Here is a 24,673-nt window from a genome sequence, read left to right as displayed (position 1 = left end):
ATTTCACTACGGCATGACGTAAGTTCAGAGAGTTGTTTTATATTACTCAGCTAATGTCGATGTGCTGCATATTACAACACTTCAACAACCAGAATGTAGACTTGAATCACGGCAGATGTGTCCACTCTCCATGAAACTCTGATCCTCAGCATCTACAAACTTTTGATTTTGTATTCACCGCCTTTAAAGTCTGTAACAGAGCAAAACAATTTATTAAATACTTATCGCAATGTCATTAGAAATTCAGATGACTTTTAAGCATGCACTTTAGAGATAGTGTGGTAGTAAGAAAGCACATTCTCAAAATTTTTATGTTAATTTGCTATTTCAACAATCCATTCATCTCCGTATTTTGTCCATCTATCAATAACTTTTCACTACAGAACTATTTTGATTTACATACTCTCAGCCAGCCTGACTCAGCTTGACTGTCCGCTCATTAATGGGAATGTACTTAAGGTCAGGCTACCATCTGTAATGGTGGTAATTGATGGTTTTCCCCCTTAAAATTACACAATGAATTATTATCATTTATTACTACTAAACCACCTTTACAAGTACGTCTTTGCAACTGTAAAAGTGCCCACTTGGGTCCATGCAACCTTGGTTGGGACCTGCATGACACATAGGAGGACATCCTTGAGTTGAAGCCAGTGCAGAGTTTGAAGTCCAGGATGATGAAGTTTCAGGCTGACACACCACTGACTCCTCTATTGCTCTCTCCCACTGTATAATCAAAGACAGCCCGTCTCCAGAGAGCCGTCAGCTTCAAGCTAAAAGGATGTTCTGGCATGGTACAGGCTGCCACAGCCACCTGAGACCACCCCCCTATTGAGTAGCTGACAACTTGTAACATTAGCTATTGTGCTGCAGCCAGGCTATCCATCAAACTTCGCACCCTACAGTGGCCCTGGTAGTGTGGGGCCCACAGGCAGGACCCATGGAGGGCGTTGAGAACACTCTGTAACTCTGAATGACATCCACCAAACAGTAATTGGATACAGAACTTGTAATACCCCAGGGAAAACAGGTTGTTTTAGCAGTACACCAAAAAAAGTATGCTTTCCTCCACTGTTTTTTTTTTTTTTTACATTTAGCATTAGCTCTGTGGAGCTACAAAGTTCATTTCCATGCGAAGGTGCAGTATGGTGGAAGAGCACTGCTGCGTCGGTGGAGAACACAGTCGACCGGGTAATAACAGCAACAGCAGCGCTAACTGACAGACACAGAGTGTATATTTTCCACTCTGTAATTACAACTGAGTGTGTACCCATGCTTTACTGTATACACATGACACGGACATCACTTTCCTAGTATCCCATGCTGATATTAGTAGGAGGGGGCTGCACACTAGAGTGGTCTGCACGCTTGGAGAAGATAAGCCAGTAATCGCTATATGCGGTGTTAAATCTTTTTATTTACTCACCTAGTTTGACAAAACAGTATTAGGGCTTCACTGCTGGACATAGTAAATTTGATTTGAACTACTCAGCAGGCCTGTAACAGCATATAAACATGAAAAGTGAAAGCTAGTGTCCAGATCCTGTAAATGGACAAGAAATTAGATGGTGTTTGTTTCCTGGGTGAGGAGAAAAAAGGCAGATGAGATTATATCTGTCCCTGAGGAGTTCACATGTTTTTCTTATGGGGCTGTGCTACAACGGGACGTACTAACACTGTACTTATACTGCGTTAGTCATCAGAAAAATGACAATTTGTGTTGATTAAACATTACTTTATGTGGAAAACAGGCCTCATATCAAACGTGGTAGCTGCTGAAACCATAGACCTGGAGGTTAGTGTTGAGGGTTTGTACGTAACGTCACAGTAGGCTGGAGTCACCCACTGAGTGGCTGAAAGACTACTTAATGAGCAGCAGTATTGAGCTTGAATGCCAGAAAACTAAAAAAAAAACACAACTAAAATGGAAAAGAGCCATTGTGTGATTGCATGGAAACTTCTGCATGGTGCATCATGAATCTAGAATTACTCTCACCTCTTCATCTTATAATACTTTGTACAAATACTATTTTAATACCTACACTCTTAATAGCAGCTGCATGTAACTCACTTCTTTTGGCTGGAACATAAATAAAAAAGTGCATTATCAGAGGGTTAGGTGTTTTTTGTATTACTCACACAGTTTATTTAATGTGGGGAAAAAGAATGACCAAGTGTCAAGGCTTTTGTATGCCTTCAGGCCTAACAATGCTTTCCTCAATGTTAAAATGAGTTACCTAACCTATAAATGTCAGGGAATCTGATTCCTGTTCATGTCTATTTTCATGGAAAATTGGTTCTTTCTATCCAATGAAAACTCTTACCTATTTAGTTAAAGTTAAATACAGGTAAAACAGTTAAATACAGGTGGGGACTTTTTTTGTCAATTCTGGTGATGTAAAATGAAGTGAATTGCTGCTATCTTTCTGAAAGATGTGAAAAAAGCTTAAAATAGTATTATGAGCAACACCCCATGCTCCCCTATGGTGGCTGCAGAAATCCCTTGTTACAGCAAGTGTTTGTTTTTTTTGTTCTGAGCTTTTACATAAGGGAAAATTAACTTCATATACACTCAAGCATAACGTAGTAGGTGATAGTAAAGCACCTTAATTCTGCATTAAACTTTAAAATAATAAAGTTTCATTATGGGATGTATCCAGGGATTTTTAACTTTTACCAAATAGCCTATATTAAAAAAGCTATACAAACCATCCATAGAGACAGAAGACATTTCTCCACCAGACAGACTTCTGCACTTATGACAAATTTGTTCTAGTTAAACTCATTGAAAACAATGGCTGCATTATTATTGGAATTAACTCAAATTTAGTCATTCAGAAATACTGTTATTCACTTTCTTGCATGTAGTTAAATTAAAGGAATCAATACCACTCTCGTGTCTGTCTGATAAATGAGGAAGCTGGGCCAAGTGGTGATTAGCATCACTTTAAGACAAGAAGCGGCAGGAAACATTTAACCTGTGAAAGTCTTCCATTAGTCTAATGTCAGAATAATCAAATATGTATTTCCCAAAATGTCAAACTACTGATTTAAGACAACAAAACATAATGTTTAAATGAATGTCAACAGTAATATCTATCCATAGCAGATTTAAATTAATTAACCAAAACACACACGACTCCTGTTATCCATCACATTAATCATGTTAATGGCCAGAAAACTTAAAGTGAGGTGCCCTGATTATTTATTCTTACACAGCCAGAGTAAATAAGCATATTTCACTGCTCACTTGCCAGAAGCAGATAGTAAGAAAGGAAGAAAGGGACAGGAAACCATAGAGAGAGCTGGCTCTACCTTAAACTCAGATAAGCCATTGTTAACTGAACTGGTGTTTCAGTGGCAGGGCTCGGCCAGAGGCTTTGTGACATGTATGTCGATTATCTTCTGATATTTGTCGGGCTTATCGGTCTTTGAGCACACACAGCGATTGGTCATTCTCTCAGTGTGTTATAACTCTATTTTCCATTATCTTCTTCACTCTGCTTCCGTTCTGAGCGGAGTCGCAATCTTCACTCATCAGTGCAGAGTAGAGTCAACCCGTGAAACCGTAATGGGACAAAAGTAGTTTTTCTACTTCCAGTTCAGAGACATCCCAAGCAAATTTCTAGTGTATTTTCACCTTTGGGTGTATGACATAAATGATCCAAGATACTGCAAGTCAGTTACATTCTTCTCGTTCAGTTCATGTTTGCGTGCATATGTGCACAGTGACGTTAGAGCACCATATAGAGAAAAGCCATTTGAGGAAACTGGAAGAGACATTTTAAAGCTCCTGCATTATCAGCAAACTTCAAACGAACTATCTGCAGCTAATGGAGACAGTGATTACCAACAAAGCAAAGGATAGTTCCCAAACTGAAATCTCCTGGGGGGGCTGTTGAGACTCATAAGGCTATGGAGTCTCTCTCTTGCTCTCTGTTGCCTGTGCTATTTCAGAATCAAAGTGCTCATCGTTCATCTATTATTCAATCTGTTTCACTCCACTGTTTCTCTTTCTGTCTTCACATACACCATTTAGCCTCAGCCCACTTGGTGGAGCTATATTTATTTTTGGAGTCTTTATTTTCTACTGCTCATGACTGAGAAGATCTCCTTATGCTGTGGCCCTTTAACATCCCCTTCAGTGATAACAGCTGTACAGAAGGCATCCTCTTCACTAGTGTAAGGCTGCAGCCATCATCAATTTCATCATCAAATATGGATCAGTCTGAATGTTGCTTCCTCTAAATTTGGTTAAACTGTCATGTTTTCAGCACCAAAGATTGTTTTCTAATTACCTTTTAATGCAGACCAGGCATAGATTCATAATAATGACAATAATCCCTCACAATAATTGCTTATGTCCCACTAAAACTGTCCACTGGAGTATTTACCTGCACAGTCACTGTCCTTTGTATTTTCCTCGTATTTTGCTGTGTTTGATACATTGTTGGAAGTGAACCTTTGGCGGTGAGTGTGTACCCCATCTAATAACAGCAGTGGACACAGTGTGTGGGTGAAACAATATAAAACTGTAGTGGCTCAGGTTACATGGCCTTCTCCTCTTTCAACTCTCTTTTAGACCTGGCATTAATACATATTTTTCGTGAGCCAGTCCTAAGTGGACAACTCTTCGAAATGCATCTTGGGTATTCACTTATGACTGGCTCTTACTTCATCTCTCTGTATCTCTATGTGTTAGTGTTGTGTTTTCTTTCCTGTCGCTCACTGCATTAGTTGATGCTGCAAATCAAAAAGTCAATATGACAACTTTGACCATTTAATTGGTTTTATTGGTTCCTTATAGCCTCTCCTGTGACATGGACTTCAGTGATAATGGAGTCTTCAAGCGCTTAAAGTATGCTTAGGAATATCTTTATTATGGGATTATGGGAAATGAAGATATTGTATTTCCTTACAGAAGAAAATTAAGCGTAATTTAGATGCACTCAGGCAGCACGGCAAGTATGAAACACTTATATATCTAATATACTAACACACTAATATATCTTTGTGAGAAATGCTCAAATGACTTGACAGCACATGCTGACTTACACCGAAGACATCAGCTTTAATCCATACCAGGTCACATTTCTGTTCACACTGCTATAGAACATATCAATATCTCTATCTATCTATCTATCTATCTATCTATCTATCTATCTATCTATCTATCTATCTATCTATCTATCTATCTATCTATCTATCTATCTATCTATCTATCTATCTATCTATCTATCTATCTATCTATCTATCTATCTATCTATCTATCTATCTATCTATCTATCGATCTATCTATATGTCTCCAACCACCTCTGAATGTGTCCTGACTGACTGAATCTCAATGTGTCTCGAGTGTGTTCATACCATGCATTAGCGCTGTCCAGAGTTACAGAAGCCTTTTGGACCACCTGGTTATGGCAGACAGGATGATGAGTGGACCCGTATGCACTCAGAACATTCCCATAGCGTTGTGTGCAAAAGTGTAGCTTATTGGGAAAATAAAACATAATCAGTGTGAAATCAAATAATAATTCACAACAGGTTTTCTCTTCTTATTCACTCTGATGTTTCTTAGCCATCACTGATCAACGGGAAAGGAATTAATGGGATGAATACTTATTTTGCTTCCAAACAAGTGAGAAATATTGGATATTTTACAAATCCTTTTACTGAAATGCTGTAAACAACCAATTATTAATGTGTTTTGCTCAATAAATGGCATAAACAATTGTAATGATAACAGACTAGATTAGTATAATCTATTTATTTTTTTGTAATGAAATTCAGTATTTTATCCACAATTTTGATTGCTGCCAAAAACATTATATGTGCAATATTTCAGCACAGTCTCTTTTACAGCAATTAAAGCTTTTTGTCCACTTTTTATCTGTGAGCGTTGTGAGGAAATCCCTGTAGGTTCTTTATCCAGGTGGCTGGATGCTTGGAAATAAATCATGTTCAACAAATGGTTTCCAGATGACAACTCAGCAGGTTGAGTGTGGTTTACTGGTGGTTTTCTTTTCAGCATGGGTGACACGACTTTAAAGCATGAGGAAAAGTGACTGTGTCTTATTCAGAAAAGACCCCACTGAGGAGCATCACTGAGAGGTGAAAGTTTGAGTTTTAACTGTAAATGGCCAGTTAAATTTACAAAAACAATACCAGTGGAAATGCTGATGCCGGGGGGTCTTGCATTATAACAAAATACTGTGTTTTATTGTAGTTTTAAATTATTGCAAGGTAAGACAGTGATGCATATTACACTGTTGCCCATAAAATTGTAGTAATTTTGTTTTCAGATGAATTCCTCTTTTTCTACACATCTCTTAGTACCTCTAACCTGATGCATGAGCACAGGTAAAAATATTTTATTCCAACTATGAGCAACAGTGTGTAATGGGGCTTTCTATTTATTATATATGATAATGTCAATTGCCATGCCTCCCTCTCTTGTATAATTGTTTACGCAGCCATTTGCAAGATCTCAGTAACTTATAGGAGAAAAAAAGCAGTTCCCCATCATGTTAATCATTAAATTTGACAGCTTAGAGTGGGTTTAAAGTAAGTGTTAGGATTGTTTCCAGGAAATAAGTGTAATTTCATGTAATGCCCCCTTAGGTAATTGAATCACAGTGTTAGGTTGATATAATAATAGATTTTCAGGCAGTTTTTTTTTTTTTTTTTTTTTACCATGAACATCACTGACAGAAGAAACAGTTCAATAACACTCTTTAGTTCACTCACTATTTTTGCTTCATTATGCATTGGTAAGACTCTTAGTGCTCCTTTTTGGCTTTAGCCCGTATTAGTAACTATTAGCAATCTGTTCACCATTCAGTGCTAATGAAAGAAAAGGGGAAAGGAAGTCTGTTGCACAAAAGTACCAGATCAATTGAGCTTGTTCTGATTGTTCAACCCCCTCTTTTGTGATCAGCAGAGTTTTAGAACAAAGCCACGGGTCGCTGTTTACTTCACAGTTAAAAAGTGCATCTACACTGAGCGCTGATTCAGACATATCAGATGTTTGTTGTAATAAGCGGCTTGATGTTTTAGTACGGTATGATCTGAAGTTTATGATCTGAAGTCTCACCATAAGGAGCCTGGTGGCCGGTGCCTGCTGTCGCTGCCTGTAGTAGACTCCTATTCACACAGTACTGAAAGGGCATATTTAATGACCTCTCATTATCATTTCTCTCTGAGGAAATAATTTCCAAACCGTCTCTACTTTTCTGATTAGGCCTCAAAGGATTCCCCTGATGTCTTTTCCGTTTCCTTCTGCTAACTTTGTAATGCAACTCAGTCCCCTGAGTTCTCATTTGTATAAGTGCTATTCATGACCCTGCTGTCCCCAAAGCATGTCTACTGGTTCGTTATTATATCCTAGCACTCTCCTTCAAAACATGTTCTATAATGTATACCTGAAGTCTTAAAGTGTTTGTTTATCTCCCTTCTTCTCTCTCCACAGAATGATACCTGGTCAGAGCTGTACTCCTTTGCTGTCTTTAAGGCAATGAGTCACATGCTGTGCATCGGTTATGGCCGACAGGCCCCAGAGAGTCTATCTGATATCTGGCTCACCATGCTCAGTATGATTGTAGGAGCTACTTGCTATGCTGTTTTTATTGGCCACGCAACAGCTCTTATCCAGTCCCTAGACTCCTCCAGACGGCAGTATCAGGAAAAGGTGAGTTTAATTAAAGTAACTTTGTCCCATGTTTCCACATTTTTGTTTATTTTTCCCTCTTAAGTATCTTACTGTCTGCTAGTATCACACAAATTCTTTAACTTGTCTCAGGTTTTATTCAACGTACAGGATTTGATGTGAAATTTTCCACTCCAGGGCTCTAGTTTTTCTTTTTTTTGTAGCAGTATTTTACAATGAATGAAATCATAGTTTATTATCTTACACATTTGGCTGATGTATTTTATATGTTTTTGGAAAAAAAAAAAAAAAATGGTGACGCAGAGTTAGTTTGTACCAACTAATTTACTGTGAGACAATTAGAATGAAATGGTTTTTCAATTAATCCTGTAAGCCCAGCAACACAGTGGTACAGATAATTAATTTATGCATCTGTTTGTTTAACCTCATTGCTAATTTACGTTATTATATATTTGCTGTTAAATAAATAATTTGTCAGGCTGTAGCCTCATTTAATTATTATACAATGCTGGATTTACAAACAATTGCTACAAATAAAAAAAAAAAAAAATGTCTGATATATCGTGGTGCAACAGCACAGTACAACCCACATCACACTAAAACACTTCCAGTCAGATCCTGTTTAAGCCCTCCATTTAGACTGACACTGGATAGTATTTTTTCTGCAAATATCAGACATCTCCTGAAACAGGGATGGAAATCAGAGTAGTGCTGAAGAGTGCTGCAGCAGTGGCCTGTAGTGGTAGCAGTGCAGCCTCTGTTTCCAAGCAGAGTCTCGCCGGCTGGGGAGCAGGGGGAGTGTCGCTGGCTTTCAGCAGCCAATCGGAGGCTGCGGGTGTGTTCGGCCAGGTAGAGCCACGTCGCCAGGGGCTGTCCGTATGAGGAGGAGGCTGATGTGGGAAAGAGAGGGAGGGAACTAGACGAAGAGTGTGTGTGGTTGTGTGTGTGATATGATGTCCCTTCGGGCAGCGGTAGAATTGATGAGGCAGCAGACCTGTGTGTCCTGCCAATGTCATCCTGAAGGTGACGTAAGCAACTATGGCTGCCTCCCTCACTGGCTCTCTCCTCGCCGGCCTTTTTCACTCTATATCATCTCATCTGTGTCTTTAACCACCCCCACTTTACCATCCCCTCTTTTATCAACTCTGCTATTAAATGTCTTTACCTGATTCTTACCTCTGCTTTGTCTCCCATCTTCCTTTTACCTTTATCTCTGCTCTGTCCTCCCATTCTTGTCTAAATTTCTCTTTTTTCCCATCTCTGTATCCTCTCTGGTGGTAGTGTCCTTGAGAGGTGCAGTGCTACTGCTAACTGGCTGCTACAGGGAGCAAAGTGAGGGGGAGGGGAACCTGTGGGAGATGGAAAGGCCTTGTTGTCGACACAAGTCCTGGTGCACTGAAAGATATTTGAAGACTGTCTGTTTGACAGAGCTTAAAGTAGTATTACCTTCTTTGTGTCTGGCTAGTATAATGAGGAAGTGCCTGTAGGTTTGTCTAATCCATGTGGCTGACTGCTTGAGTATAAATGATGTCCAATAAATGGTTCAAAGAGAACAAATTAGAAAGTGGAATGTTGTTTGCTGGTGCTTTTCTTTTTATTGTGTGTAAAAGACCTGAACAAACTTACTTTATGTTATCCAAGAAAGAGTCTCAGTGGTTGATGAAAGTTTCAGTTTCCACTTCAATATTAATCCATAAAGACCCAAACAACCACTGGTGACCAAAATCACCTACCAATATAAAATGTTTATTAACTTCTGATCCATTAAACCTATCAATCCATATAAATAACTGGTGTAAAATGCAGTTTGTCATCTTTTCATGGTCACCATTTGGACGTTCAGAGGCTCCGTAGTGAACATGGAAACACCATCATCTTCTACAACAATTCACCAGTAAAACCCATTAGTTGGATCAATGATAGTGGATGGAGACCCTTGGTTTATGTTCAGTTAACGATAAATTTTGTTGAAAAAGTCACATTTTCTTAATTTTTCTCTGTTTGTGATATTATAACAAGTAACTTTAATCTAAGCTTTTTATGAACATCTACATAATCAGTGAATTAAATATGGGAAAATCCCTGATTTTTATTGAAGAAACACAAAATACAGAGGGTAATATTGTAATAAATAGTTATAAATCACTTGAGAAAGGTTAAATAGAGAGGAAAAATTCATCTGGGAACTGCCAGAAAAGTAACCCTGGGTCTTTATGGGTTAAATATCAAGTTAAATTTGCACATGGAACAATCTGAATACTAGCACACAATGTAGGTTTTATAGGCTTTAAGTCAGTATAGCATTTGGTATTTTACTGAGTTCAGGAATAAGTGGAAAAGTATCAGACTTCAGCTGTCACATCAGAATTTCTTCATGCTGCGCATTCGCTTATATTCAGACAGGCCCTTTTCTAATACATCCTTGCCCTCTCCGTGAATGTACTTTTCCCGGCTGAGGGCAGAAAAGCGCATCCCCCAAAACCTTTTTTCTGACCAGTTGTCAGATTTCAAACGTTTCTTCTTTTTCCCTTGCCGCTCTCTCCATGAGGATTAGTATTTGAGCTGAAGACGTGTAAAATGTATTAAAAACAGAGCAGAAAGTGCCAGTTGTGCCAGTGAGGCTGATGCTGACGCTGCTGGCTAAATTCGCCACGCCTCTGGACAGGACTGTGAGTGACATTTTTATCATTTGGAGAATGTTAGCAAACAAGTCTGCCGGCAGTCTGTCATAGGTCCACAGTGGCTCAAGCTAGTATTGTGTGAAGGTTTCCATTTCAATAGTGTCTCAGGCAGAATCCATACAGGTTAAATTTAGAAAAATGTCTTATGGCATTGATGCAGAGGACTATGAGTTATTTATATACTTATCTTCTTATATAGCACTGCACACTCGAATATAATTGAGGAACAGGTTGACCGATTCACAGTATAACATGAATGTAGGATGTACTCTCAAATATTCTCTGTACCTTTAATTCTCAGATAAATACAATACAAACTGATTTGACTGGTTGATTGTTTATTTCAGATATCCACATTTAAAACCAATGCAACAAGGAAAAACGATATTAAAAAGAAAAAAAACATATTTGAAAAAGGAGCAGGCTGAAGTTCAATTTATATACTCCTATTGGTTTAGTGATTATGAATTTTTACCTCAGAAATCCTGTTTGTTAATTCATAAACTACACATTACAAACATTTCTGGACATTTCACAGTCCAATACAGTACATTACAGTAGTTTGTGATTTTATAGCATTATTTTTCAGGACTGTAGCTCATCTGAGTGTGGATTTTGAGTTCTGTCTAATTGCTGAAAGGTTATGAGGCTCTCCAATGTCCAGAGGAGGCAGATTAACCTCCAATGCAGAATACACTGATTACTTGCATAGCTTTTTTTAATCAGTGCTTGATTAAATTAAACAAGTGATGCAGAATTAGAGATGCTGGTTTTATTGAGAGACTGTAATTTACAGGGGTTGGACAAAATAATGGAAACACCTTAAAAAATCAACAAAATATAATTTAATATGGTGTAGGTCCGCCTTTTGCGGCAATTACAGTCTCAATGCTCCGAGGTATTGATTCATACAACTTGTGAATTGTTTCCAAAGGAATTTTAAGCCATTCTTCAGTTAGAATACCCTCCAACTCTTTTAGAGACGATGGCGGTGGAAATCGACGTCTTACTTGAATCTCTAAAACTGACCATAAATGCTCAATAATGTTGAGGTCTGGAGACTGTGCCGGCCATACGAGATGCTCAACTTCATTAGAATGTTCCTCATGCCATTCTTTAACAATTCTAGCTGTATGGATTGGGGCATTATCATCTTGAGGTGAAGGTGTTTCCATTATTTTGTCCAACCCCTGTATGTGAAGTGAGGAAAAGGATGCAATGGTAAATTTGTTGTTATGTATAACTTTGTAGTTTTGGTCTCCAAGCCAAAGTAAAACCTTAAACACATATTTTCTTTTCATCCATTTTTGGCCATTTGCCATTATTTTGCCTCTTGAATTCTTTCTAGACGTAAGGATGTTGTGTAGAGAAAATGTTGACCCTGTGATTATTTTATTGGACTTCTTTTATGGGTAGAAGTTACACTTTTAGTAATTCCTGTTGGTTCATTAAATGTGGTTTAAGTAACAGGATTAATTAGAATGAGTAAAGACAACAGTGTGGAGGTGCAGAATCGGAGACATTTACTTATAAAGCAGAGATGCAATCAATCCAATAGTTTCAGAAGTGTTTACAGTGTTTTATTTGTCTTCAGCTGGTTCAAAAAGTAGGATTTCACATCCAGTCTGAGTGATAATAAAAATTCACAACATAGCAGCACAGTAAAAATCAGAAATACACAGTTATTATTTACAGTAGAGCAGTGGTTCCTAACCTTTTTTAGCTTGTGACCCCATTTTAACATCACAAATTTCTGGCATTTTTCTCTTGGAGATGTCTTTGCGAAGCCAGGAGGGTGAAGAAATCTTTCCATTCTCTGTTCAATCCTCTCAGATGTTACATTCTGCATTTTATTTGAACTTGATTTCTATTAGGAAAAATGTGTGGTGTTTTAATTATAATGAAATATATATTGAATCATTAAAAATATTTTTTATTAGTAATTTATTTACTTTTTTTTTTTTTTATCAATTGCTAGAAATTTCAGGTGACCCCATATGAATTCCATGTGACCCCACGTGGGGTCCCGACCCCAAGATTGAAAGACACTACAGTAGAGCAATAATATAACATCCTGCTAATTCATAAGAAACATAAACAATACCTGGACCCTTAAACTGAAGCAGGTTGATGTGATTTATCCTTTGCTTATGTTATTTTAACTTTATATTTTTTTGACACACTTCCAATTGCCTTTCAAAAGAAAAAAAAAACACCTGATGGTGAAAGGAAAGTAAATGTATTAAAATCATTAAAATACTCCATAAAATTCTTCATCATTGTCCTATACTGTTCATATATATTACGTTAGAAAAACCCTGCAACAACATTTCAAATATCACAGACTTGTAGTTTGTTTTTTTAGTAGTGATGCATCCCTCATTGTAGATGTTTCACTTTGCACAGATACACCTATTGCATCAATCATAAGTTCTTAATGGCCTCGCAGGGGTTTACATTCAATCAGCTCCCCCTTCGTGAAGCTGCAGACTAATCTCAGTCAGCGCGACACAGAGCAGACAGCAGTCTGAGCTCTTGGCATGATGCAGCTCTAGACAGGATACAAGATTGTTTCCTACCTTCTCCCCCCTCTCCTTCTCCTCCTCCTCCCCTTAGTACTGCTGCCACCATCAACAACACTTATCTGTCTTCTTTTAGCCAGACGGCTTGTCACTGATCGCTTCAATTATCCTGACCAGGCTGACTCTGCAAAGACAGTGGCTGCAGAGATTCTTACACCAATCTCTACAAGTGTGTATTTAGTTGTGCTAAATGATGTGATGTTCATGACTCTGGTTGAAAGTGTGTCTGATGTACTGTACGTACCAACTCTTATCAGCCATTCTCCTTTGTCGTCACTCCCTTTGACTGAATTATAGGATTTTCAGTTTTTCCTCTGAAGTCTCATTTCATTTAATGAGACTTTGTACTGTGTGAGACCCCACAGTGTGTTGTTCCTCCCTCTGTACACATCTCTGAACTGAAGACAGAGAAGACAAGCTCTGACTTACCGTTATCTGATTTTCTTCTCTTTGGTGAATGTGCTTCATAATATAATGAGCCGATTTAGAAAGGAATGGACTGAATGAATTATACATCCACATAGCCCTTTGGGATGAACTCGAATTAGAATTTCCAATGGAAAGAGGTTGTAGGATGAGGAGAGGAGAGGAGAGGAGAGGAGAGGAGAGGAGAGGAGAGGAGAGGAGAGGAGAGGAGAGGAGAGGAGAGGAGAGGAGAGGAGAGGAGAGGAGAGGAGAGGAGGAGTAAGAAAAACAATATAGTGAAAGTCATTAACATTTACTACTCTTTCGTTTGCAAATCAATCCCATCACACGTCATAGATATGCACCAATGGATACAAATGGAGAACTTTTCTATCTGGTGTTGTCCCATTTAAGCTGGAAACAGGATTAAGGTTTGCAAGGTGAAAAATGATGCAGAATCAAACTAACAAAGTAACAAAGTAACTATTTGTACTTTGCTGAAGTAGAAAGTGCAGATATTTGTGTTAAATTGTAGGAAGTAAAAATAAAGATTGTCAGGAAAAATAAGTATAGGATGAGAAGTAAGTGTAGCGAAAGAAAGTGTATAAGTAGAAGTAAGTGTAGGAAAGGAAAGGAAAGGAAAGGAAAGGAAAGGAAAGGAAAGGAAAGGAAAGGAAAGGAAAGGAAAGGAAAGGAAAGGAAAGGAAAGGAAAGGAAAGGAAAGGAAAGATCTTTATTGTCACTGTCACAGGAACAACGAAAATCAGTTCAGCAGCTCAGTTCAATTTAGCAGCAAAACACTTAGTGCAAATGGACTGTATAAGAAAAATATTCCACAGAGTATTAAGAAAAAGTAGTAATGTGCAAGGCTTCAAAAGGAAAGGAAAGGAAAGGAAAGGAAGTACTTAAAACAAATCATTAATAAAAAGACAAAATACGTTAGTTCAGTGAAAAGCTAAAAAGAGGAAACACATAATGATATTCAAAGTGAAAGTTCTCCATATGTTTTACTCTGAATGACAAATCACATATGCAAACAGTTCTCAAAACAGCAGTTTCGATGACAGAATGTCAGTGGAGCATTTTGCTGGTGCATACACTATCATCAAAGTGACACAGAAAATGGACGTCATTTTCACTTTCATTTTGGTGTTTGTCAGTCCCCTCTGGGCGCCGTGACGTACTGGCCAAATGTTTGCTTCCTCTGTGTCACTGGGGAGTTTCAGGTTGGCCCGGTGATGATCGATACAGCCCACTGTGACACAGCTCTCAAAGTCAAGTCATTAAATGCCACCATCTAAGTTGAATCAGATATCCTTTTGCTGCCTCATTCATCCCGACTAAGCAGATTCATAATCTGCGGGAACGAGTGTCATGTCTAACCACAGCTGCTCTGTCGCTGCGTCTCTGCGGGGTGCGTGAGGTTTCCCCTCGCTTGCAGACTATCCCACACCTCTGCTTTGTTCACAATCAGCACTTCTATTCTATGAAAGGCACACCAGCTGCAGTGTTAGCTCTGACAAGTCGGGTAAAGAGTTGTGACACAGGGTCAGTTCTTGGGGCCATGTTCCATCTGCAGATGTCAGGAAGCAGATTCACTCATGCAGGTGAGATTGTGCATTGCATAAGTCCATCAGAGTTGCATCTGCCACAACTGCCACAACCCAGAAGACTTTTCCTTATATAGATGTTGAATAATTTAACTGCTGTACGTTTTGGTTATGTGTTATGGCAGACAGATGTGGTGTGGGTGATGGTATCAGTCAGAAACACAAACTGCTTTTCTGGGCATAGTGACAATACTTTTTCTTTCCAACTAAGGCTGGACGATAAAACAATAACGATATATTTCACAATATAACTTTTCCTTGATAGAAATATGAGACATCCTTGATACAATTTCGATAGAATTCATTCATCCGTGTATTGACAGACATATGAACAGCCAATCATAATTAAGCAGGGCCGCACTGAACCATTTACACTAGAGCCATGTCAAGTTAGGCTGACACACACAGCGCAGGAGTAAGAGCAGCCACAGCACACACGCTAATGTTTTGGCTGCAGCGACTGTTCCATCAGGAGAAAAAGTGACCAAAACTCAGGTGACCGGGTGTAATGGAATTTTCTGATTCCCTTCTTTGTTTCCATATCCATTCCTGGCTGCCCTTCCCCACTACATGCTAACTTTCCCAAATACCCCCCACTGCATGCTAATTTTCTCATATTCTTACCCAAATGCCCCTTCTGTGTATGTAAATTTTCTTACAAGGTAACAAAAGGTGACTGATTGTTAAAGCCTTGAGTTCATTATTCAATCAGAAGGCCCTCTGAGGAGACTGGAAGTGTCACTTGCAAATGCGATTCACATTATAAAAGGTGGATCTTGTGAGAAGCTCTATGTCTTTTCGTCACAATTGCCGCTCATGTGCAGAACTGACCTTTCTTGACAAAGAAATGAAATATTGTCGGCCGGCTGATGTCTCTATTTCATTATTCACCAGCAGCAGAGAAAAATTTCCGTAACACCAGGTTACTGAAAAGTATGGTGCAAACCATTTCGGTTCGGGGCCTTCAATACAAAACAGAGGCGTACCGAACAAATACATGTAGCCTATGTGAAGAACTCAAACACTCACCTTTCCTTAAGTTTCACTTTCGGTTTCACGCCAATTATGGCAGTTGCGGAACACACCCCCACAAATATAGGCCTACCCCCGGTATTGTTTTGTGAAGATGGTCTATTTCAGGGGTGTCAAACTCAGATCCTCGAGGGCCGGTATCCTGCATGTTTTAGATGTTTCCCTCTTCCATCACACCTGGAAGCCATTACATCATTATCAGGCTTCTGCAGAGCATGATGATGAGCTGATCATTAATTGAACCAGGTGTGGCTGGAAGAGGGAAACATCTAAAACATGCAGGATACCAGCCCTCGAGGACCGGAGTTTGACACCTGTGGTCTATTTTGTTTGTGTTCTCTTTTATAACTTGAAAGCTTTTGCCTGCTGGTCAGACTTTTAGTCTAGTTTTAAATATATGTACCTGTTTTATTTATCTAAAACACTTGTATAATGTTCTTCAGCACATCATGTTCATGTCATGATCAACCTCTGACAGAAAATAAATCATATTTAAATCAAAAATAACCTTCTGATGTCTTCACAACTAACTTATGAGTAATGGAAAATTTAAGCTTGACAAAAATAGTGATTTGATTTCTATTGTGACACATATCGATATCGTCTGATATGAAAAAATTAGCGTGATATGATTTTTTCCATATTGCCCAGCCCTATTGGCAACGGTGCAATGGGAGTTCACAGTCCACTCAGCAGTAAGTCAGTGTAGTGTGACAAGTGGGGAAACAATAAACCTAGAATAGAATAGAATAGAATAGAATAGAATAGAATAGAATAGAATAGAATAGAATAGAATAGAATAGTCTTTATTGTCATCATCCAATACAGACAATGAAACTGAAAGTGCAAACCTTTAAAGTGCATTTAAAAACATAAATAAATAAATAATGTTAACTCCGGTGAGCACCTGTGGCCATTTAAACATAAAGACAGTGTTTTACAACCTTCTGAGTAACTGTAGCACTATGTAGAGTTTTACAGGGTGTTAACTTAGCTCAAATGGATTTAGCCCTTGTCACTTTGGTTTGTGGAATAATCATGTGTCCAAGATTCAAGAAATTTAGATGCATCACTGTAAAAACATTATAGTTCTAGAATAGTAGATATAGTTAGACAACTGCAGGAAACAAGGAATAGCATGGGTAAAAACAAAAAGAAACACACGATACAGCAGAGGGGCTAGTGTAAAACAGTCAGACTTTAAATGGATGAATAAAAACTGTCATACATGAAACTGTGAATATAATTTCTGTTGCCAGTCTCTTCACATAAGAGTACCCACTCTCCTCTTCTTCTACAGTTCTCCACTCCTCCACTTCACTCCATCATTGTCTCTTGCCCATTCTGTTTTCATTACAAAATATATTCAACTCACATTCAATTGTCTTTTGCTCGATTATAATGAGTTTGTCCAAGCTCTAAACCAGGGGTCACTAACTTTGGTCCTCAAGAGCTACTATCCTGCATGTTTTAGATGTATCCCTCTTCCAAAACACCTGATTCAACTGACAAGTCTATCATCAAGTTCTGCAGAAGCCTGATAACGACCGTCAGGTGTGCTGGAAGAGGGAAACAGCTAAAACATGCAGGATAGTACGTCTCAAGGACCAGGGTTGGTGACCTCTTCTCTAAATGAACTTTTAGTTCATTTTTTTCTTTGTGTTAAATCTTGACTTTGGCTTGTTTTCCAGAATTTTGGACTCTGTGATTCTCTGCCAGACTACTTCTCCATACTCTAACTGTTACATGGAGCTGTGAAAGATAAGCCAGAAACAATAATAATGCATTGCATGCCAAAGTATGGTTCACTTAAAAATATGGTTATCTCTGTGCTTAAATCCTGATTTAATGTGTTCAGATAATGGGCAAAGGTATAGGAACTGGTGTCCATATAGTCCTCCAGTTTTAACCCATAAGGACCCAGTGTGACATTTGTGTCAGTTCCCAAATAAAATTTTTCTCTATATTTAACCATCCTTAAGTGATTTATCACCCTTTATTGTAATATTATCTTCTATATTTTGTGTTTTTTCAGTGAAAATAAGGTATTTTTCTACATTTAATTTATTGATCATGTAGATCAGAGGTCACCAACCCTGGTCCTCGAGTCGAGATCTACAGTCCTGTATGTTTTAGCTGTTTCTCTCTTTCGGCACACCTGACAGTTGTTATCAGGCGTCTGCAGAGCTTGATGATAGGCTTATCATTTGAATCAGGTGTGTTGGAAGAGGGATACATCTAAAACATGCAGGATTGTAGATCTGGAGGACCAGGGTTGGTGACCCCTGATGTAGATGTTCATAAAAACTCAAGGAAAAGTTGAGGATTATTATATCAAAACATATCAGAAACAGAGAAAACTGAAGAAAAAGTGACTTTTTCAGCAAAATCTATCATTAACTGAACATAAACCTAGTGTGTTTATCCACTGTCATTGATCCAACTCCATGGGTTTTACTGGTGAATCAATATTATAGAAGATGATGGTGTTTCCACAAAAACTACGGACCCTCTTAATGTCCAAATGGGTCCTATCTGATGACCATGAAAAGATGAAAAACTGTATTTTACACAAATTATTGACATGGATGAGCAGATCAACAGGGGTTAAACAGTTTAGATCAGTAGATAATTTTGGTAGATGGTGGATGTTTGAGTTTTTATGGGTTAAAACAGTAAAACTGGACCAATTCATGGCCCCCTTTACTCTGACAGAGACAACAAAGTGAAGAAAAGAGACAGATGTAAAGAAATGTGGAATGACATACAACAAGAGACCAAAGATCAAACCAGGTACATTTCGATTCATGAGTTCCTCCTAAATTGTGTGAGTGTTGAAGTCTGACCTCAGGCCAACACAGTACATATCGTTTGGTGAGGACCAGACAAAAAAATTGCCTGAAATAAGCAAGAACAGTGTATAAACTTAGCAGAGCAGCATCAGAGAGCATCCCAAGCATTTGCTGATATCAGGTCTAGGAGATACTGACAATAAAAAAAAAATGCCAACAAATGTGAAATAAGATCACCTTAGATAAACATATTACTGTCTCTTAAATATTCCACAGTCTGTACGGTTACAGACTGTACTGTATATTGTGGCAATATTATAATGTAATATATGAGAAGGAAGAATGAAAATGAAAAAACTGTAAAATGTAGAGTGCAGATGCTTTTTAATTTCTTCCGCGAAGCCTGGGAATTTACAAAAGTAAAGATTTCATTGTCTTGAGTTGCAAGGATCTGCGACAAAGATGTCCTCTGTGTAAACATGTATTCAGTTATGTACAATGAGAAATATTTGTTTGCTAAATGTGTCTCTTGTTTGGATACGGAGCTCCAGACTGCCTGTCTACAAAGTGTAAAACATCTCCATTTCTAAGAATTATTCTGTGTTCTTTAGCGGCAGCAGTGTGGAAGCAGGTGAACCTCACTGTGTTACTCGTGGCCTCCTGACCGGTGGGACACACAGCTGCTGACATAATATTTGGGTTTTGGGCAGTACTACTACTCTGAAGCAAACCTGCTGAAGCTGCTTGTCAGAGGATGTCACTTGATGCCAGCTGACAGTTTTCATGGTGTATAAGTAGCGTTTTGGACCGATGTGATACCAGCAGTATGGACTCATGCCTGAAAGTTGTGAGTGCATGGCCTGTGCCAACCTGCTGAGCTGTCACCATGCTGCTTAAAATTACGTTCCAGACAGCTTTATAGGATGTAGAGCTGTGGTCTTATGAAACTTTCCATCTGAGTTGAGCTGAAATGCACACAGGCTGACAGCAAAATACAAGGAGAAATCTTTTTCTCAACAGTTTGCTGTCTGTTGTGTTTACTGCCCCATCTATCACTGCCTTGTCTGAAGCCTGGCCAAGAAGCATTTGGTTTCTCAGACGCTACTTTGGATGGATTTTGATTAGCATATCTCAACAATAGAAGCTGATTGTTTGTGTTGTTGCCGTGTTGGACCCTTCACTTCCTATTGATTGGACATTGATTTACTTCAAGGCCGAATTGATCAGAGGGCGAGAGTGTTCATTTAAGTTGGCAGTTGAAGGGCATTTGTTCACTCAGTTTGCTGTGGTTGTTTGTACTGTGTTTGTTGACTGAGATATTGGAAAAAGGTCCTTCATCAACAACTGAAATATACAAATAGCCAAAAACACCTGAATACTTGTGTCAACATCAATAATGTATAATTCTTTGTGCTCTAAAACTTGCTTAACCAATTGCATTTTTATTTTATTTTGTATTTAATTTTTTCTTACATTGTTTCAACATGTGAAAAGACTTATGAAAAGACAGAAAAAAAACCCCACCCCATTCTGTCTATCACTGCTTTACTCAAAGGCTCGTTTATTACCTCCGCCATGGATGTTATGTTTTTGTTGGCGTTGGTTTGTTTGTTTGTCTGTTTGTCTGTCTGTTTGTGTGCAAGATAACTCAAAAAGTTATGGACGAATTTGGATGTAAATTTCAGGAAATGTTGATACTGGCACAAGGAACAAATGATTAAATTTTGGTGGTGATCGGGGGGGTGGGGGGGGGCACTGATCTGCCTTGGCAGAGGTCTGCGAGTGCTTTTCTAGAATAGACAGCACAGACCGTCAAGGCAAATCAGTGGGCCCCCGTGGCCCCCCCCACCCCCGATCACCACCAAAATTTAATCAATTGTTCCATGTGCCAGTATCAACATTTCCTGAAATTTTCATCCAAATCCGGGGCACTGATCTGCCTTGGCGGAGGTCTGTGCTCTCCGAGTGCTTCTAGTTGCCTCTGTTATTTACAGAAGAAGGCAAAATAATTATTTTAGTACACGTTGGCACAGGAGATACTGGAACATTTTTCAGGGAGAATTCTTACACAGCAGGGCTGAGTGAAAATGCAGTCATATTTCTTTCGCTGGTCTACGGTTGTTTAGAAATGATCTGTCTCAGAGATAAATGTGCTAAATCTTACATACTTTAATCAGATGAACTGATAAACAAATGACAAAAGTGCTGGTTAGCTGATGTTTTCAATGTATTTGATAAAGTGTTATTACACACACACACACACGCACACACATATTTATATACATATAGGCTTAAGTACATTTATACAATAGATTTATACATCTCCCACTAGAAAGAACCTGAAAAGTGACTGTATTGTAATGTGCAGACAGTGTTTTGAAGTAGATCTTGTAGCTCTGAGACAAACATTTCTTTTGAGTAAAACCTGTTCTTTTATTAATTCTCAGAATTCCACATTTTGACCCAAGACTGTATCTTGGAAACTGCCACCAACCAGCATTTTTGACTTAATTTTTCCTTATTAGACTCAAACTTGGTAAAATTTCACTACTTTAACTCTGGAGGCATTTTACAAGACCAGTGCTATTTTCATGATGATAGAGGACTCACTAGAAAACTGGCTCCTATATGTGTTTTCAATTATTTTTTGGCAACAATGAGGTCCAGGGTTCAAAGCTATAAGTCATACCAGGCTACAGCTATACACGTAACACTCATTAGTTTGATGAATTAATTTAGGTTTGGTCTTTTCATCAGCTTTAATAATAAAATAAAATGCACCAATGCACATGAGGCCCCTACCTGAAAGTAATTATTCATTCCATCTTTGGTTAAACCGTATAATCAAATGCATGTGAATAACCGTGTTTTCTATACATTTTTGTTGGAAATAATTATTTTCACTATATTAATGCAGCATTTTCTCTGACCTACTTGCTTCCTCCTTTTAGTACAAACAAGTGGAGCAGTATATGTCCTTCCACAAGCTGCCTGCCGACTTTCGACAGAAAATCCATGACTATTATGAGCATAGATACCAAGGCAAGATGTTTGATGAGGAGAGCATTCTGGGTGAACTCAGCGAGCCGCTTAGAGAGGTAAAAACACTTTTACACAATTCATTTTCACTATTTCATAATTTTCTTGCAATACTTTGAAGATTTTACTTACTTTAACCTTCATCTAAAATATAATTTGTAAAATAAACATAAAGCTGTGGAAATACAAAGTTAATATTTACTGTTTTGGATGCAGAACGAGCTTGGTTTCACATTTCACACAAATTTCCCCAAACAATATTTTCTATTTTCAGGAAATTGTCAATTTCAATTGTCGCAAACTAGTGGCCTCTATGCCGCTGTTTGCCAATGCAGAGCCAAACTTTGTGACAGCCATGCTGACTAAGCTGCGTTTCGAGGTATTCCAACCACATGATTACATTATAAGGGAGGGCACAATCGGGAAGAAAATGTACTTCATCCAGCATGGAGTCTGCAGCGTCATCACCAAGGGAACCCTCGCAATGAAACTCTCTGATGGCTCATATTTTGGAGGTCTGACACAATTTGCTCCCACAAGTTTTTAAATGTTTTGCAGCTAAAAATGCTTGTTTACTTTCTCTTTTCTAAGCTCTTCTTTTTTAACACCTCTCTTGATTTAGAGATCTGTTTATTGACAAGGGGTCGGCGTACTGCCAGTGTGCGAGCAGAAACTTACTGCCGACTCTATTCGCTGTCTGTTGACCACTTCAACGAGGTGCTGGAGGAATATCCCATGATGAGGCGAGCCTTCGAGACGGTTGCTATTGACCGTCTCGACCGCATAGGTAAATATAAAAAAACTCAAACTCTTAAAAAGTGTACATTCAGCTGAGCTAATTCAAGAAGATTACAAAAGAAACAAGTACAAGTCTCTCAAGGGTTGCAAATATTCCATCATAATCAGTTCCCACTGTAATTAACTTTTCCACAAGTGGGATTAACAAGAGTACTAATACAGTATATAAAGATTCCTTCATAAGATTACAGTCTTCTGATAGTCTCATAAAACAATGTACAATGTCTTTGTAAACTTACTTTTCAATAAAAAACACATTCTGAAATGAAATCCACATACAAAATACTAAATATATTGTGCTCAGGAAATATTTTCAGAGTATTAATGTTGAAATAGGCAGTAAAATGAGCTGTGCTGCTCTCTTACGCTGACACGGGACACTGTAACAGTAGATGAGAGTACAGGGTGACATCCATTTTCCTCGAGGCTGTTTCTGCTAGAGGATGTACTTAGTGTGAAGGGCATCATACGCTATATCTAACTCATTGTTCTCCCTTTTTTAAACCTCCCATTTCCATTCAATAATGCTTTGTTTTCTTTTTGGCTCTCCTTGCCCTCTCTTTGTCATTTCTGCTTGTAAGTGTCTTTTTTGTTTCTCTAATAATCAAACTGATTTCTATCTTTTACAGGTAAAAAGAACTCCATCTTGATGCACAAGGTTCAACATGATCTCAACTCTGGTGTGTTCAATAACCGGGAGAATGAAATGATCCAGGAGATTGTTAAGTACGACCGTGAGATGGTGAAGCTGGTGGACCTGCAGCGACCACGAGCCATGTCTATGACTCCTTCTATTGGTGGTATATTTGCTCCTCCGGGTCAGCCGCCGACAGGCTCGGCTATCGCCACCCTTCAGCAGGCTGTGGCCATGAGCTTCTGCCCTCAGATGGCGAGTCCCTTGGTGGGTCCAGGAACTCTCCAGTCCCCTCGTATGGTGCGAAGGTTCCAGGTCATGCAGAACCTATCTAGTCCAGTCTCTATGTCTCCTCTTCAGTCACAACCCCCTCAAACATTCGGTGGGGCATTTGGCTCTGCAATCTCCAGCCCTCCTGTCCAAAGCCCACTCGCAGCTTCAGGTCGGACTTTCCAGTATATGGCGAGTGCAGGACCCTCTGGGTCACAGTTGTCCCTCGTACAGCACCATGCACCCAGTCCCACACAGACCCAGCAGAGGCCTGCCTCACACAAGAGCACCCACTCCCTTCATGCAGGCAGCCTAAGCCAGGATACCAGAGCTCTGTCTGCCTCTCAGCCTGCACTCCCCCAGGAAGGACCCCCACAAGCTGCCTCTGCAGCCCCTAGCCCTCCGCCCTCCACCCGCACCTCCAACACCTCTATTGGCCCCCCTCAGCCCCCTCACCCCAGTATGCCAGGGCCTTCAGGTGTGGGGAGATCAGCGGGAGCTCAACAGAGGGTGGCCTTTGCCTCCACACCTCCTCCCGGTGGACCTGCTGGAATGGGGGCAGTAGCAGCAGCTGCTGGATCAGGACCTCCAGACTCTGGAGTTCCCAAGAAAGATTCAGTTGTCAGCCTTCCAGAGCTAGACTCTGCTAGATCCCGGCTGTCTTCCAACTTGTGACCCTGGTAGAGTTCAGGAAAGAGGCCTTTTTTGTAGGAGAATCTGTTTGTTTTAGGTCAGTCCAGCTGGTCTGTCAACCTGCTAAATGACCAATCAGCTACCGGCCACGCCACCAGTCGCTCGACATGGATGGGATGCACTGTGTGCTGGTGTCATCAGAAAGAAAAGCAACTCAAAGTCTTGTGACACTTTGGCTAGAAGGAGTCTATACAGTTAAACTAGTATAACTTAAGGTTGAACTGGTCTAGTCTACTGTGCCAGCACCTTTAGTCTTAGTATCACCCCTTACACTCTGCTTCCAAACACCTACTGTATATCGCTGTCTTTACTGTAAAGATAAGAAGAAAAGTATGATTAATGTAACTATTGCATACTGTGTAGAATCCATGCAATGCAATCTAGCAGGAGCTGGACTTAAAAATGAAAATCAGGGACTTGAGGTCAAATGACAATGACATTTTAAGCGTTCAAAAAGTGTTTTGAGTGTAA

The 24,673-nt window shown here is 39.2% G+C and overlaps 1 protein-coding gene across 1 annotated transcript in view; it reads left to right on the top strand.

Annotated features, from left to right (window-relative positions):
- Positions 1–24,184, top strand: part of LOC115437611 (potassium/sodium hyperpolarization-activated cyclic nucleotide-gated channel 2) — a 32,347-nt gene extending 8,163 nt beyond the window's left edge. The window contains exons 4-8 of the mRNA XM_030160897.1: positions 7,469–7,687; positions 21,720–21,866; positions 22,082–22,322; positions 22,430–22,594; positions 23,235–24,184. Coding sequence (XP_030016757.1) covers positions 7,469–7,687; positions 21,720–21,866; positions 22,082–22,322; positions 22,430–22,594; positions 23,235–24,184 — 1,722 coding nt within the window. The remainder of the gene's footprint in view (positions 1–7,468; positions 7,688–21,719; positions 21,867–22,081; positions 22,323–22,429; positions 22,595–23,234) is intronic.
- Positions 24,185–24,673: the final 489 nt, after the last annotated feature.

The sequence above is a fragment of the Sphaeramia orbicularis genome, chromosome 17 (genome assembly GCF_902148855.1).
Source record: "Sphaeramia orbicularis chromosome 17, fSphaOr1.1, whole genome shotgun sequence".
Taxonomy (NCBI): Eukaryota; Metazoa; Chordata; class Actinopteri; order Kurtiformes; family Apogonidae; genus Sphaeramia; species Sphaeramia orbicularis.
The sequence above is the reverse complement of the archived record's forward strand: the minus strand, read 5'-3'. Positions and strand labels throughout refer to the sequence as shown.